This window comes from Daktulosphaira vitifoliae, unplaced genomic scaffold, assembly GCF_025091365.1.
Source record: "Daktulosphaira vitifoliae isolate Bord-2020 unplaced genomic scaffold, ASM2509136v1 Scaffold_1, whole genome shotgun sequence".
In the NCBI taxonomy this organism is placed as follows: Eukaryota; Metazoa; Arthropoda; class Insecta; order Hemiptera; family Phylloxeridae; genus Daktulosphaira; species Daktulosphaira vitifoliae.
The window spans coordinates 35,769,375-35,787,292 of record NW_026099572.1 but is presented as its reverse complement, the minus strand read 5'-3'; the positions used below and the strand labels follow the sequence as shown (position 1 = coordinate 35,787,292).

Below are 17,918 nucleotides of genomic sequence, written 5' to 3'. Positions count from 1 at the left end.
TAATTTTAATATTATTTTTCTTAGGAATGATTTATACAAAAATAATTCGTGATGACAAATTTTGGAATGATAATATGGAAAGTCAACTAATTGATTTTTACGAAAATCGCATGATACCTGAGTTAATCAGTCCTCTATTATTTAAAAATAACGAAATTTAAACTGATAATGTGGTTTTTTGTTCAGATATTAATAATAAATTGATTATATATTTTTGTGTTACTACACCGAGATTTTTTTCTATCATAAACTACTCAATAGCTAACAAAAAAAAATTAATTTTGAAAATTGTTTTTACTGGCTACCTTTAGTTGACCTAAATTTTATTCAGAACATTTTTTATCTTTGTATGTATTATGTGTAAGATTTCAATTTTTAAATAAAATTAATGAAATATTTGTTCGTTTAATGTAATTTTTTTCTTAAAATGTACTGAATAAAATTTATTTATTTTAATAAATATGTTAATTATTAACAATATATATATATATATATATATTAGTATAATTGGTAATTTTCAAAAATTAATTAAAATATTTTGTGAAAACAATCTATTAAACTCAACGAATAAGATAGAATCTCACTTTTGTCATTTTTCAGAATATCAAAAATAAAGTTTTCTGAGTATACCTTATATGTTTATCTTTTTTCTTAGTAGTTTAATTCAGATTCAAGTTAAATTATCAATATTTTGGTAAAAGTTCTTATAAGAAGAATAAAACCTAAATTGAAACACCTCATAATCTCAAAATCGAACTTTTTGAATTACTGTCCTGTTTGTTGTTCATATTGAAGTGTTAATTTTTTTCAATAGTTTTTTTTTGATAAGATATTTTTTTCATCATATTATAATTTTTGAGAAATTTCATTTATATTGAAATTAAACATTTCTTATTTTAGGACAACTTGAGCATCAGATTAACTTTGGGTTGATTTAGAATTTAAAAAATTATATTCTAATATTTTTAATCAGTTATAGAAATAAATACTATTGGCACGACAAGAAATATTTTTTTTAATATAAAAATTAAATTAAAAGTTTAAATTTGTTCATTGTAGTACTTAATGAAATATGTTTTTAATAGAAAAATATGCTATGAATTAAAATACTAAATATATATTAAAATTTTTTTTTATATAATATAATTTTTTTTGCACTTGGTATGAATTTATTTGTTAGTTTTGATTCAAGCAATACGAACATATCGGTGTAATATTTGTACTAAGTGTTGCTGATTAAATTTAAAAATGATTAGTAATAATTTTTATTTGTCTGGTATTTTCAAAATTGGTTTTGTTGTACTTCTTTTAACATATAATGCTCATGCGGTAATTGATAAAATAGATATAAAAGTAAGTACAAAAGATGTAAATTTTGAAGTTTAATAATTACTAACCGGTCTACATCTTAAAATTGTTGCAATATGGATTTTTGGTTCCTTGTGACATGATCAAATATAGTGCTCACCTTTTCTTTATTGTATAAATTTGTTGAATACACATTGGTCGAATGTACTGTCGAGATATTGTGTGTTAATTTGGTGACACCACCTTCGACGTTATTGCCACCACCAGAAGTTGAAAGTTGGAATTTGGAGGACGGGCGTTACGTGGATGGATGTTACGTGTTGTGTTTACGTATACCATTGTTGTGCTACACCGAGTTGTTGTCGGTTTTTTCTTTGTGATTGCATTTTTGTCGCCATCTTAGCGCGTTTAGCAATAAGCTCTATGGCCCTTGCACAGTCGGGTTACTAAGTTCACAAGACTTATGGAGCGACGTTCGCTGGTCGTCATATTATTTATGTTATTATTATTATCTTATATCTTTCCGCCGAATCCTCACCAAAAACTAGGGCAAACATAAGGTCAGTCATTCGTGCAGACTTATAGATAAGAAACAAATCGTAGATTATAGGTTCAAATACCATTCACCGCGACAAAAAAAAAAAAAAACGGCAGTAAATTGAAGTCGTGACTTAGTTGGGACTAGTATAGATAATATCTGACAATCATTAAAATCACTATCATAAGAAATACTTCGAACCAGATCTGTAGATAGTGTTTAATTTTAAGAAATTGGTGGATTATATAAAAGCAAAATTTTAACTAAAAAAAATTGCAAAAAAATCATTGCTACATTCAATGATTTTTACTGAATCGGTATGCCGCATTCGTTTTTTGATAAAATTTTAATGATACATTAATACATTAATATAATACATTAATGATATTTATGATATCAATTCCAATATATTACTTTTTGCTGATGATGTTAAATTATTCCGTATTGTTAAAACTCCACTTGACGCCAAATTGCTACAGGATGATCTTGATAATATAAGTAATTGGTGTGATAAAAATAATTTATACTTGAACGTTTCAAAATGTAAAGTTATTACTTTCATTAGAAAACGTTATTCTTTTTTAAATAAATATTTTTTAAATGGTGTTGAGTTAGATCGAGTCAATCTTGTGAAAGATTTGGGTGTATACCTGGACTTTTCTGTTTCATTCAATGACCATTACATACATATTCAAAATAGAGCTGCCTCAGTGTTAGGGTTTATAATGCGAAGCTGTAATAATTTTGATGATCCTCTAGCCTTTAAATCACTATACTGCGCTTTTGTAAGATCAATTTTAGATTATAATTCAGTAATTAGGTCTCCTTATACGTATGGTCCAATTCACTCTCTAGAGGCGATTCAAAATCGCTTCTTGAGACTTATAAGTATTAAATGTAATATTCAACGTTTGCCTCACACTTCATATGAACCATTATTATTATATTTGAACATTGATACTCTTCAAGTCAGAAGGGTAAAACATGACATTTGTTTTTTTTATAAACTTTTAAATGGCTATATTTGCTGTCCAGATTTATTGTCAAATATATCTTTTTTAGTTCCTGGTCATACGATTAGGCAGACTGATACTTTTTATGTGTCATTCCAGCGTACTTTATATAGTAAGAATGCCCCTATAAATAGATTCATGCAACATGTAAATAAATTTAATATCGATGTTTTTATTTGTAATTCAGTTATTTCTTTTAAATCTTATCTTAATAAATTAGTAATTTAATCATAACATAATATTTTACTTCCAAAACAACCATTATCTATGTATATGTTTGATATTCCACATTTTATTGTAATTGGGTTCGCCCGTTTAATTATAAATAAATAAATAAATTTAAAATATGTTTAAATCTCGGATTATTTCTGAAAAATTTTTAAAACTCAAGTTGAAAAAGTTAAATTTTTGTGTAGAATAATTTGAATCCCTCTCTTTGGGCAGATAAAGGATCAAATTTTCAAAAAAGTTATATAACATGAAAGAAAAATATCTATGGTTTTAATATAAAAATATTATTTTGATTTATTAATTTTTGAAAAAGTTATGGCAATTTTTAGAAAAAAAAGTTTAAAAAATGTAGAAATTTACCAATTTTAAAAATCATAATTTTTTGATGATTTTCATTATTTACGGGAAACGAGCGCAAAAATTCCAATTTTTAAGAGTAATGTCTTCAACTAGATATGATTTGTGATGTTTTAAAGTATCGTTGAGAAAATTCGGTCCATAAAGAGCTGAGAAAAAGTAGCAACAAGTACAAAAAAAAAAAAATAAACAAATCATGTTAAAATTAATACCTTCTCAGCTTTGCAAACAAGTTAAAAAATTGCTGACGTCAGAGCAAAAAATATGTGGTTGCGCGTCATCAATACACGGATGTATGACAATAGTTAAGCTGGTGAATAATAAAAAAAACCCATTAATTTTACAAATCTAATCATAATCTACACTGTATATTAAAGTATACTTTTAATCTGAAAATATTATTTTCAGTTATCAGTTACCCCCAAAAATATTAAACACAAACTAATGTTTAATTTAAAAATTAATACATTAATAATAATTTATCTTGTTAAACTTTTTAGCCCCCTGATTATAACAGTATTTTTGACCATTCATTTTTACATGTAACAAGTACATTTGAAAACAATATTACAACATGGATCCCCGTAAATGGAAAAGAAGACATAAACTATTCATTAATAAGTCCAGATGATATTGCATTATTATCAAAGGCTTGCAAAAACGATTATATTTGTAGAAAAAATAAAATTAATAGTTTAAACAACTTAAAAACAATATTAGAATCTTTGGAATGTTTTCATGTTTATTTATGTCTACACATTTTAAATATTTTTGATAACGATATTACGAACAAAAAAAAAAATCCAAATTATAAATTAATATTAGGATATCAACATGTAAGAGATTACGCTGTAAAAATGATATCATTTTTTACTTATGGCAAGTTTAAGGTTAACCCTTGGCAATTTGACTTTTCAATGAAAGTTATTGATATAGTAAATTTTGAAAAAGACAAAAATAAATCGTTTGAAGACATATTAGTACATATTAATGATCCATCGTTATTATCATCTATGAATGAGTTTTGCGAAAATTGTAAAAGATCTAATCAATTTTTTGCAACATTTACTTCAGTTTTAACTAAAACATATCAAGACAAACTTGATCCATTCAGAGTTTCTGTAAATGTTAAATCTTATATAAAGAAAATTTTGTCAAGATTAAAAATTAATTGTATAATTAAAATGGACAGAACATCTCATATGTTAATAAAAAAAGGTAATATTATATAAAGTTTTTAAATTTATTTAATAATTTGACGCTTAACACTAGTCACTCAATTTCTTTTAAAATAATGATATGATAAAAAATTTATTTTTCCTATTTTTTAGTTTCATATATTCTTTGATATTACTTACAATTTTAAATAATTCCATTTATTCATTATATTACATGCGTCCTTTATTATTTTATTATTTATAAAAATGTTAATTTTATTTTTTTTAACAGCAGCATTCATATTAAAAAAAATTTTTTAATTTATTTTTGATACTCTCTAGATACATGTATATTTTGATTTGTCAATTATTAATATTTAAATTTCAGTACAAGCATTTAACTAGTTTATAAAAAAAAAGTGATCTAATTAAGAAAATGACTAGTTGATAACAACTTTTTATTTATTATTTGGAAGTTATTACCATTTTAAAATTACGTGGTGTCCTGCATGGTCCTCGGATGACAAACAGGTAGAAGCGTTGATGGCGACGGTGCGCTGGTGCGGATCGGTTTGTTGAGTTCGGTTGTGCGATACGTCTGGACTTAGTGGTGTACATTTTCGATGTCGTCACTTTGATGACGGGAAGAAGTCTCTACGTATTATTTGTGGTGGGTCGTTGTCTGTCGTGTGGCACTTGCAGGACTTGCATCGTGGTGGTTGGTCTTCAAACTACCAATACTTATAGAAGGGTGACAGGTGTAATGGTGGAGTGGGTTGCGGGGAACCGTGTATCATGAAGCATCGATGGACTGTGTCACATGTAATATTTATTCGGTAGTTTTCTAAAGATTTTGTCTCAAAGGGATATGTATAAGAATTTTGTTATAACCCCACCAAAATTTATATTATTTATGAAAAGAACAATTCTTTTTATATTATTTAACTTTTTTAAAATTATAATTTTCTTTTGGCTTTTGCTAGTTACATACATATAATCATTGGGTGCAACTTTTTTTTTTCTAGAAATTTCGCGGATATACTTTGTCTGCCGCCTTGGTAAAAAATGTAACTTTTTAAATATTAGTCCAATAAGTACTGTCATTTGATGAAAGTCTTTTTATTTATTAAATGATTTTCTATTTTATAATCTAGTTGAATATATAGACGAAACTGGGGCGGTTTGTCACAATTCTTTTGTTTTTTTTTTTTGGAAAGGCAACTGTTTTTTTTTAAATTGTGACAAGTATACTATAAAATATTAAAAATAACCTACTTCTTGCAAAATATCAAATGCAGGAAAAACACCTTAAAGGAGTTTTATTTTACTTTAAAATTCGTAAATAATTAAAACTGTTGTGACAATTAATAGTATGATATATAGTGGCCGGTAATATTAAGTTTTGGACACAATTTTTCCGTTGGACCTTTTTACAGGTTACTGTGGAATGCTGTATATATTATTTATACACAGTAGACTATTATTAAAAAAATTTCAAATCCAACTGTAATATATAGACCTATTTGGCATTTGTTTGCTCTTTTCTACTTAATTAGAATATTTTATTTTTTTTGTCTATATCGGTATAGAAAACCAACAAGAAATAGAAATTAATCCAGATTTTGAAAAAAAAAAACAAGATTTTCTTAAGAGTCTGAAATTAAGTAAACTCGAAATTGAAACATATGAGAAAAAGACTTTGAGGGGCGCAAATTTGCATACAAGGCAAAACGATCTAGTAAAACGTCTTCGAGCTACTTATTTTTACCGCGCATGTACAATAAATCCTACAACACATGACGAGAAAATATTGAAAAAAATAATACACACCAGGAAAAAAAAAGATGACGTTAAACAAATCGTAAATGACTTGTAAGTAATGATACAAATAATTTGATAGATCATATTTAGAGCATTTTTTGTTAAAGTCATTAAAGCATAAATCAGTAAAAAAAAAAAATGATTTTGCCCAAAAATATAGGCATAAATAATTGAAATAGAAAATTATAACAACAAAATCGGGAGCTTTACATATAGAGGAAAAATCGTTGGAACAATTTGTTTTTAACTTTCAGTATAACATGAATTTTAATTAAACATATGTTTAAAGTTTCAAAAATTTAAGTTGAATGGAGTAACTTTTCATGGAAAAGTTTCTATTTTGAATCTTTCCCAATGGCAGGTAGAGGGTCAGATTTTCAAAAAATTTATTGGGAAGAACCTAAAATAATTACTTAAAAATAAAATTGTACTTCGTTCAATATTAAAAAGTTATGGTGTAGTAATTTTAAGAAAAAAAAAGGTTTAACAAACTTGTGTTATTTTACTGATTTTAAAAATAATAATTTTCTGGGGGATTTAAACAATTAATGGTGAACGAGAGAAAATCTTATTTCTTAAAATTTTTTTTTCTTTCCTTTTTGAAAAAGTTATAGGAATTTAATTTTAAAAAGTTTAAATAATGTCAAAAAATAGCAATTTTCAAAATAGTAATTTTTTGGCGATTGCCCTTATTTAAAGGGAACGAGAGAATTTTTTTCAATTTTCAAGGGAAAATTTAAGTCTTCTACTAGATACGATTTGTGATCTTTTGACGTATTATGGAAAAAAATCGATCCAGATAGAGCTGACAAAAAATAGTGACAAGCACTAAAATAAAATTAATAAGTAAACACATTATAGTAAAATTAATACCTTCTTAGCATTGCATTAGAGCTAAAATTGAATTTAATATATGCATCTATCAAATTAATTATTTAAAAAAAAAAAGTCAAAAGTTATTTAAGTTGCCAAACCAGTTGGATTACTATGTTTCCTTTTTTATAATTTTTAATTTATAAGAGGACACTCTTAACATGCTCTAATACTTTTCCTTGAAGGTCGTCTTTCCCTGGTGACTTTTGGTTTTTGATATTCAATTTTCTGATTTGATGAGACTAGACAGGGATCATCGTTTCTTGTATCCTTAAGTATATATATTTATTGGTTCTTCACTATTAAGTAGTTTTTCGAAATACCTGAACATTTTTCTATTATTTCAACTTGGTTTATCACTAGGCCCCTCTAAAACTATTCACTTTAAGTATAGCTGACACATCATGAGCTTCTATTCTCTTTTCATGTTTCATTCGCTGTTGATACACGCGTGTTTACTGAACGCATACGAGCATTATATATATACGGTGTTGGTTTAATGTATGTCACAAGTAGTAAGATGACATTCAGTAGGACTTAAAAATAATAAAATCAAAAATTAAAATTTTTATCACATTATCCATGAATTTTTTATCACGGAACTTCCTCTGAAGTGAATCTTTTTTCCAATTTTGAGTTCAAAGTTCAGGGGAAGGGGTGAAATTTACAGAAAATCAAGTGACCACTCAACTTGTATGATACATTTGTGGTAAATATTTTAATCATGTTTATTTTTTATTTAAATAAAATTTGGAGTGAGGGAACTTGAAAAAACCCAATTTTAAAGATAGGAAATTTATTCGATTTTGCTATTTTTACTGATTTCATTCTATAAATATTTTTCGTAATTCTATTACTAGGGACAAACATTAAACCAATATTCAGTATATATATATATATGATGTTAAATTCTTTATGGATAATAATAAACACTTGGTTTCTCTGTAAAACAAAAGTTATTTATTATATATTATTTACATTATTTACAAGATTACCTGTAAAACAAAAGAAACAACAATTTATATTTACTATTACCACTCTTAACAATCTAACAATTTTAAAAACAATTTACTTATTTTACAATTAAAACAATTTTCTAAATTAACAGTCTTTATTTTTTATTATTATCAAAGACTTCAAAATTTTATTATCTTATCATTATCAGTTCCATCTAGCGGGGTAAATAAAAGGCGCCTGTAATACTTAAATGAAGAAATTATTTTCTTTACATATTGTTTGAACGGAACGCCCGGTAATGATGTGCGGGTTAGTTACTGTTCGTTTCTGGAGTATTTATATCATGCAGGAGAAAGAAGTAGGGAGTGGACTGTATAAATGAGTAAATGCATTGAAAGAATATAAAACAATAAACTATATTTTTAACATAAACTAAAATATTATATATATCAATGTGGGTAGGGGGGCCCTTAATGCTAATGCAACAATGCGTCAAATAAAACAAATAAGATGTTAGAATGCAGTAAAGTATGGTGACGTTTCTGGCATTTCGAACATGACAACTTAGATTTGCACTCCGCGGCGCGATGCATATCACTCAAACACGAAAAACATAACTTCTCTTTAACAACGGCTTCACATCATTTTTCAGTAGTATATGACCGAAAAACATTACACCGATACGCTGGATGAGAGTCTGAACAAAATGGGCACTTTTAAAAGTTTTTTGCTGATTCTGTTAATACAGTTCTTTGTCGTGTATAGAATTTGTTAATTATGTTATTTCTGTTTGCGCGTTCTTTGTCATCGGTATTGTAGCCTTTAATATTTTCTAAAATTCAACAGCGCTGCCGAACAAAAGAAATCAAGTCGTCTATATTTGGAATTGTAGATTGCGATACTGTGGCCTCAAACAAACGACGCGTGTCTACGTCTAATACCTTAGCACCCATATAAAAAAGTAAAAACCCATATAAAAAAGTAAAAACTTAGATAAATCTTCCTCACCGAAACTTTTTATGGCTGTTACATTGTCATTGAAAACATCAATAAAATCATATAAAACTGATAATGATTCTGTTATTATTGATTTGAACGAAAATAACCTATCCAGATGTACTGATGCTAACAGTCGTTGGTTTTCATACCGCTCCATAAGAGCGTTCCATGCGTCATCATAGTTAGCGGCAGAGTGGGTAAGATTTTATTGTGTTTAACGCCGGACCAGATAAACATGATAATAATAGATGAAATCGGTCGATTTTATTAATATTACTAGCGGAAACAAAAGAATCAAATCTTTCATAGAACGAACGCCATTTTTCGGGATTACCATCAAATTTAGGCAAATCAACATTCGGTAAATATATGTTATGTTGTGATTGAGGTGTTATAGAAGCAGGCATACTATTTTTGTAAGTAGTTGGCGTTTATACTGAATTTATTTAAAAAATAAGCGTTTCTATTACATCGGTAACTGGAGAATCAATACACTCGAATTCTTCGACCATATCTTGGTCAACCAAAGCTTCAATCACAGAATGTTGGTGTTCACGAAATTGCGTAACATGGGAATCTAGCTGGCGCGAACGAAATTCCAACTCGGACATTAGTGATGGGTCACTTTTAACCATTTCTGCGACTGCGTAGATTTCTTTAATTGATTTCAGAGCATAATCGCGTGATAAGCGGGCAATAATAAGCGCCTTGTTCTTTTCCGCGTGTTCGGTATTCGCACTTTTTCTTGGCATGATTACTATAACAATATCCCAGTTGGAAGGGCCAAATGTTTGAACGTACCGGGAGGTAATGATGAGCGGGTTAGTTACTGTTCGTTTCTGGAGTATTTATATCATGAGTAAATGTATTGAAAGAATATAAAACAATAAACTGTATTTTTAACATAAACTAAAATATCATATATATATCAATGTGGGTAGGGGGGCCTTTAATGCTAACGCAACAATGCATCAAATAAAACAAATAATAAGATAAAAATAAGACAAAACAATATAATTAATAACTACTTATTTATACTGATGATGAATGGTTGATGCGAATGAAATTGTTGGCATGATCATTGAACCAGACAAAATGTAATGTCGCGAATAGTATGAGCGTATCGTTATATTATAAGTGCATGAGCCTATCGCAGGAACGATAAAACAATAACGCACAAAGGTGCGACAATCGCAAGGGTGATACATAAGCGTTTTTAACAACTACGCGTTCGCAAGCACCGTAGAGCCATACAACAAAACGAACAAGGATGGCAGCGAAAACGCAAAAAATGTCACACAAGAACCGATAATAACTAGGCGAGTCACAAAAATTACGCACGTAAGCATCCAACGTAATGAATCGCTCACACAACCGGTGGTGGTAGTGCGAGAGACGTTATCAGTCATAAAAATAAGATGTAGCAAAACGCCCTCTCNATAAACAACGAAAAAGAAGCAATAAAAGAATTTAATAACAGAATGAATCTAAAGATTCAACCTTGTGGTGTATTTATTGATGAAAATGTGAACTATTTAATTGCGTGTCCTGATGGTTTGATTGGAAAGTATGGTATCGTTGAAGTGAAATGTCCTTTTAAGGCAAGAGATATGACTCCTAGAGAAGCTATTCAAAAAAATTTTATAAAATACGTCTACATTAATAAAAATGGAAATCTCATAATTAAACGCAGTTCTACTTGTTTTTATCAAATACAAGGAGAATTGCATATAACAAAAAGACAGTATTGTTATTTCATAATTTGGACTCAAAAAGGTACTTCTAGAGATAATTGGGTTTTGTTTTTGTTTTAAATATCAGATTTCATAGTATTATATTTTTAAATAATGATAAAAGAAAGTTATTAAAATAAGTTTAATACAGACTGTATTAAATTTAGTAGTATGGGGTAGTATCGAGAAGGATTTTGAAATACCTGATTAGGAAGTTTGGTATTCCTAAAACACTTTGAATTTTTCGTAAAATGTCTAAGGATGAGTAATATTTGGAAATGTTTAATGTTCCTTGTCTTTGTTTCAAGTTTACTTTTATTGTAGAAACAATGGGAAAATTTTAATATTTTAGATTGCACTGTTAATTTTATTAAACATGGATATAAGGAATCTTTTAATCATTCTATTTTCTGATAACTCTCAACATCCCAATAAAGCTACCTTAACGGAACTTCACAGAAATCCAATGTTACTAATTATTGTGGATCCAATCTCCGTATAGAAAATTTACAAAAATTATGAGACCCTTTCTTTTTCTTTTCTAGTATATTTATAAAAAAATATAAGGATGATCATGAAACTAATGTACAAATAAAACAATAATTGTATAAATTTTGTTTCCATAATATCTACTATGGACTAAGGTTCTTATTGTCTTCTATTGTAAAAAATGTATTGAAAATTAATTATTAAACACACTTTCTGATTATTCGTTATATCGTAAAATAATTTAGAAAAAACAATTAGTGAGGGAAAAATTAATGAATATATTGCAAGGGTATGTGTAAACAAATCACATGTATAGTGATGAGTGAAATTATATTTTTCAAGTCCAAGATTATGACTAGACCAATAAAGGGTCACTATTTTTAAAGAAAAATAAACATACCAGTTTTTACTCTCAACCTCTTAAAAAAAATTGCATTTTATAACATAATTATAAATATAACAAATTAATTCAAAACATTAATACTCTTTTTTACTAACAATAATATAATTTATTTTTTATTATTGAATTATTTAATAATAGGTACACCGTTACGCATCAATATTTTTTTACTATCATCATATTTATCAATATTCAATATCAATATTTATTAAATCAATATCAATATTTATTCAACTACTTACATTATTCATGAATTTGATGATGATTTTTCTACACTTTTCATTATTTTTTTTCTTCGCTAAAGAATTTATTGAATACAACAATTTTGAATGCTTCAAAAGAAATGTTTTAAAATTGTGAATAAGTTAAATTTTTAAAGTGATGTTTCACAATAATTATTGATCTTATGGGTTCGATATTAAAACAGTTTTTTTCATCGGTATATTATACATTTGAAAATAGTTATTCTACATATACATTTTTTTTAGGTAGGCCAATGAGTATTCAATAATTATTGAGAGAAGTATTATTTTTTTTCTTGTATTTGAAATACATCAAACCACTTTTCTGCGACTTTTTATGAACAATTTTTCTACTCTATAATTTTGACTTGTATGACATGAATTATATGATTATATTCAATAAATAACTTATCCCCATTCAAATTCTAATCCAGATTCACTTTTTTATTATTAAATAAATATTTAATATTTTCTTGTTTGTCTAAGCAAAAATATATAATATCTGAATCTAACGAAAATTTTTGAACTGTTCAAAATGATAACTCTATTTTTCTACATAAGATAAGAAAATTTGTCTATATACTTATGTTTACTGTAAATCTTATTTTTATAAAATTTTTCAATAAGTAAAGTTTATTTTGATGTAACAAATTTTTACTTTGTTTTTTTTTTTATTTTTTTACATACCACATCTAGCTTTTCATACACTTCACTCGTTGAAATATTTTCACATTCAATTCTCGTTATTATATCACATACTACTTTCAATTGACTTTGATTACAATATGTCTACGCAATAGGGGTAGGGTTATCGAAAAACTTTTACTGAATTTATATTGAGTTAAAAATATCCGTTTTAGTTTGCAATTTTTTTTGTAAAAAATGAATCACACAATCAATACGTGATATTTGACTTTTTAAATTTTCATTTATAATTGCAAAAAATTGTTTGATTCCTTTTATTTCGATGCCACCAAATTTGTATTGCAGTTATCTCCTGAAAAAGCAACCATTTTACTAAATAAATTGTACTTCTCTAGAATATCCATTATGTAACTAGACATAATATCCGCGATATCATCTTGTAAGTTTTTGAATTCACTTTGATTTTTACTCCTTTTTGTGTATTACAATATCGAGTAATTGGTACAAGTTTTAGATTTTTATGATTTGATGTATCTATCTTATGTGTTGAAAATGTAGTATTTATTATTCTTCTAAAACTTGTTCCCTTCCAAAAAAAGTAGTTATTTTTGACACAATCCATTCAATTTTCGTCAGACTGTAAAAAAATCATGAATTTTTTTTATCAATAAAGACAAAAATTGATAAGAATGCTTGTTAATAATAGTATGAAATTCAAACATACCTTCATCTACCAACATGCGTTAGTTTTCATTCGAATTAATAAAAAATAATGCTAATAAGTCCGTTTTAGAATTACTCAATACGAGCTTTAATATTTTTTTTTTTTTGTAAGTGCTGTTTGATATCTTATAACTCGCCATTTTCTATTAAGAATACAGATTTACACACGGTATATTAAACTTTTTCTATTTAATGGGTTTCTTTTAAAAAAAAAAAAAATGTTTTTGTAATTTTGTATTGAAAGTACAGCGTACCTTGGACATATTAAGTATTATTTTATAAGATTGAAAAAATGAGTAACACAATTTAGTACAGTAAAACAATTCCAAATACGATCAATAGGTACCCTGGTACGACCAACATTAAAACATAAATACGACTTCGCGAGATCTTCAACTGTCAATGTCAACTAACAAATAATAATTTTACTGATAAACGTCTAAGAAACGAAAGGATCAGGACAATATGAAAACAATTATCGTTCATATTTTAAACTAAAAGAATATTAAGTATATTATTTAATATTATTTTTCGTAAATAAAATAACAATTTATAATCAATTATACACTAATACTAGAAGAGACTAAAACCAAGACAAGATAAGTAACTCCAAATCAAGATCAAGAATGAATCAGCAAAAAAAGATGAACACCAAGACAGATTGTCAAAGCATTGGTCTAGCTTCACCTATAACTACACATGTACATAATATATTATGCGTATAAATATAATCTAATAGATAAAAAAATATTTATACATAGATAATACAAACAACAAACTTATATTAATTCAAATATATAAAAATTCAAATATTGAATTTGTAATGTATACAAATAATTGTAGATAAAAATATAATGGTATTCTATTTATTTAAAAAATAAGTAGACACTTAAATAATTTCACAAGAATATTTTTAATTATTAAAGTCTACAATTTATTATTTTTAATTTTCTTAGGAATGATTTATACAAAAATAATACGTGATGACAAATTTTGGAAAAATAATATGGAAAACCAACTAATTAATTTTTATGAAAATCGCATGATACCAGAACTAATTAATCCTCACTTATTTGAAAACAATGAAAATAAATCTAGCTAATATGTTTTTTTGTTTAAATATTTAATAATAAGTTGAATAAATTTTTTTTTTTTAATTTTTGTTTCACTAAAGTCAAAAAATCATATTTATTTGAAATGTAATTAAATTGAATTTGTGAAAATTTTATATACAAGTTTATTTTGTTATCGTAAGCAACTTAATAAAAAAATCAGAATAATATTGAGAATTTATTTTTCGTTTCTTCTAGTAATACGTTTTTCTCAATTTATAATGATTGAGTCATCTTCATGTTCATTCTTTATATCTTATAAGTAAAGTAGGAACTTTATTTTAGCTTTTTTGTGGAGCTCTAACTATATTGCTTTGGCAATGATGTAAAATGTTAATATTGTCGACCCCATTTACGCAGCTCTTATTGGGCTAATATTGTACAGTTATCCATCAAAATCATTTGCATTAGTTTAGGTTGAAAACATTTCTCTTAAAAATATTACAAGAATAGGGAATATAGGAACAGTAGAAGAGCTGTTACAAATAGTTATTCGACATATCAACATTTTTTTTCATTTTAATTTTCGATAATATTCTAATAGAGTCTTACTGTTTAAAACTACATTAAATTTAAGCTTTTTCATTGAAATATACGATTTAAAAAAAGTGTCTCGACGAACATTTTCTTTAAGTAATTCTAGTTACAAAATAATTAAAAATCATGAAATATGAAATATGAAACATTAAATATGAATTATTTAATTTTTAATATTTTCTATGCTGTATTGTTTAATATGTATTGACTCTATACAGAATTTAATGGAAGCTTGTAGTACAACCCAAAAATTAACTGAGTTACATCTTACAAACTAGTTCATAATTAAAGTATTATCATTAAATTTGGTTTTTTTTATGTGTTTATCCATAAAAATTGTCAGTTCTCACTGAATCGACTAGTCTGATTCTTGAGTTAAAGGACTACACGTTTGACTAAGTGTAAACATTTTTTTAAAAATTGAAAAAATTACCTAAATTTTTGCTATCTAAAAAAATATGTCAGAATTAGACAGCCATTGAAAACAGTAATTTTAGTTAATATTTTTACTTTTCCAAATGCACTAAATATCTTACAAATAAATATTTCTGAAATTTCAATAAATCACAAAAAACAATATGATTCCTTTTGATATGATATATATATATATAACAATACAACGGAAACCTAAATACAGGCAGTATGTAAAGAAGATCACCTACATATATCAATAATTTTTAAAAATGTTGCAGAACGTCTAAATTCTTTAAACCAACATAAAATTAAAGCTTTTTAAATGCACTTTTGAAAAATCAGCACAATAAGGACGCGGCATAGCTGGGACGAGTATAATTTAAAACTAAAAATGAATTTAAAAGTAAAAACATAAAAAATATTTAACTCAAAAGCCACAAAAATGGCTAAAAAGTTAAATCAAATATATTTTAAATATTATTAATCAAAATGATCAATTTTTATTACACAAATATAGATGATAATAGTTAATAATATCACTAACACAAAAACGCTCCAATAATTTTTAGAAGGTACAACGTGCTTTTTCACTTGAATCTTAATAGTTGGCTATGCTGTTCCTAAACGAAGCTACGCTGGCCCTATATAATTTTCATCCCACTAGAAAGACTATTAGGAGTATGATGACCAATAAAATACAAACTCTGAATTAACAACGATTATAAGTATTTATTTGTATATAAATATTATGTGTAATTATAACCTGACTGGATCTAAAGAGTTGTTGACTTGTACTCCAAGTAAGGTGAGTTGAAGTCAGCGAGCGTATAAAGAATTCCGTTTATTATTTTACTAATTATAATAGTAATAGCGATAAGTAATTAAGTTAATGAATAAGAATGAGTAGCCGTGAGAGGGGTAAAATGTCGACTAATTTCAACGGGTATTCTATTAACATATAATTGAAATAAACATAAGTTTATTTTAGTTATAATGTTCTGTTTACACCCGTAAGCCGCATATTCGTAGTTAGGTTGTAGGGACGTTTGAGCTAATTAGTCACTACTAGTGTAGCCGAGAAGTGTTAATGTCGATGAAAGACGAACAATCTATCCGCAACAAAGGAATTGTTGATTTTTCCAAAAGCAAAGCACTCCTATTTCTTTAATTATAATCTGATAACAAGTGTTATGATTGATAATACAAAACATGAATAAATACGCTTAGAAATTAAATTTAGTATGAATTTGATCTTATTCCAAGCCGTTGGTATTTTTTTAAAAGTTGTTAATGTTTAATCCAAATTTATGTTGTCCTTTACGGGTATTGTATTATTTTTAGAGTATTTATTATAATTTTCAGTTCATCTAATGTAGTTTCTGTGATTTCTAGCACTACTGTAAGATGAACTGCATGTATCATGTATTAGCAATATGCATATGCATCTGTGTACGCACTTAAAACTAAACGACTCTTATTATTATATTAATTCGGGTATTATTATTCTCAAGTACAACTCTATATTAAATCTACCTAAGATTAAAATCGAATTCAATACTCTTTTGAGGCTTTATGTATGACTTTTGTATATTTTTGTGGTATGTTCTTTGACCTTGTGTGTAGTATTTTATATTAACACATTTATATTTGTAAAACGAATAATAAGATTCTAAATAACATTACTGCTCTGTACAATAGAATATTTCCAAGTGGTTTGCGTCTTTTCAGTCATCCATAGTGTGATCTAGAGTAGATGTGAGCTCAATTCCCGTTTTTTGCACAATACTATTATTTACTACTAGTAAATGTATAAAACTACAATATACTAGTGTTCTCCAATGGCCCACACTATTTCCAACAGAGACTGTTTGGTCGTCAAGTGGAGAGACACTGTCCAATTGCTTGGGTAATTATTATAACATTTTTACTACAATATAGTTGTATTTTATAACTGATTATGTCAACATGAAATATCAAATAATATTTTTATCATTATGCAAAGACCTTTAAGATATGTGGCGTAAGTCTTTTCAAACATCAGAAGGACGACCTACGATCTAGGTTAGATGCGACTGTACTGTAGATTATTTAAAGCAGTTTAAAGTACTACTACAAAATAATTCAATAAAACCAAAAGTATCTGCAGTTATTAAATTTTATATAAATACAAAAGAAATTATTTGATTGGTTTACTAATTTAGACTTAGGTTATAAAGTTAAGTATAGACTTAAGTTTTAATTCTATTACATGTGAGAGTAAGATAATATTTAAAGTTATTCAATTCAGTGTACTATTTCACGAATTATTTGATAATTGCTTTATCAAATTTCTTATCATCGTATTAATACGAGTTTTTAAATATAATACA

The 17,918-nt window shown here is 26.6% G+C and overlaps 2 protein-coding genes across 2 annotated transcripts in view; both read left to right on the top strand.

The window, feature by feature from the left end:
- Positions 1-1,171: 1,171 nt before the first annotated feature.
- The window catches only part of LOC126893864 (uncharacterized), a 56,296-nt gene continuing 39,549 nt past the window's right edge, over positions 1,172-17,918 (top strand). Inside the window, exon 1 of the mRNA XM_050664390.1 lies at positions 1,172-1,353. Within this exon, the coding sequence (XP_050520347.1) occupies positions 1,249-1,353 (105 nt within the window). The 5' untranslated portion in view covers positions 1,172-1,248. The remainder of the gene's footprint in view (positions 1,354-17,918) is intronic.
- Positions 10,697-14,763, top strand: LOC126893875 (uncharacterized). The gene is made up of 2 exons (XM_050664415.1): positions 10,697-11,030; positions 14,443-14,763. Exons 1-2 carry the CDS (start codon positions 10,736-10,738, stop codon positions 14,586-14,588), a joined length of 441 nt encoding a protein of 146 aa, XP_050520372.1. The 5' UTR covers positions 10,697-10,735; the 3' UTR covers positions 14,589-14,763.

Coding starts and splice junctions, on each gene's coding strand:
- LOC126893875 (XM_050664415.1), top strand. CDS start 10,736: ATGAATCTAAAGATTCAACCTTGTGGTGTATTTATTGATGAAAATGTG. Junction 11,031..14,442: donor CATAATTTGGACTCAAAAAG/GTACTTCTAGAG, acceptor TAATTTTCTTAG/GAATGATTTATACAAAAATA.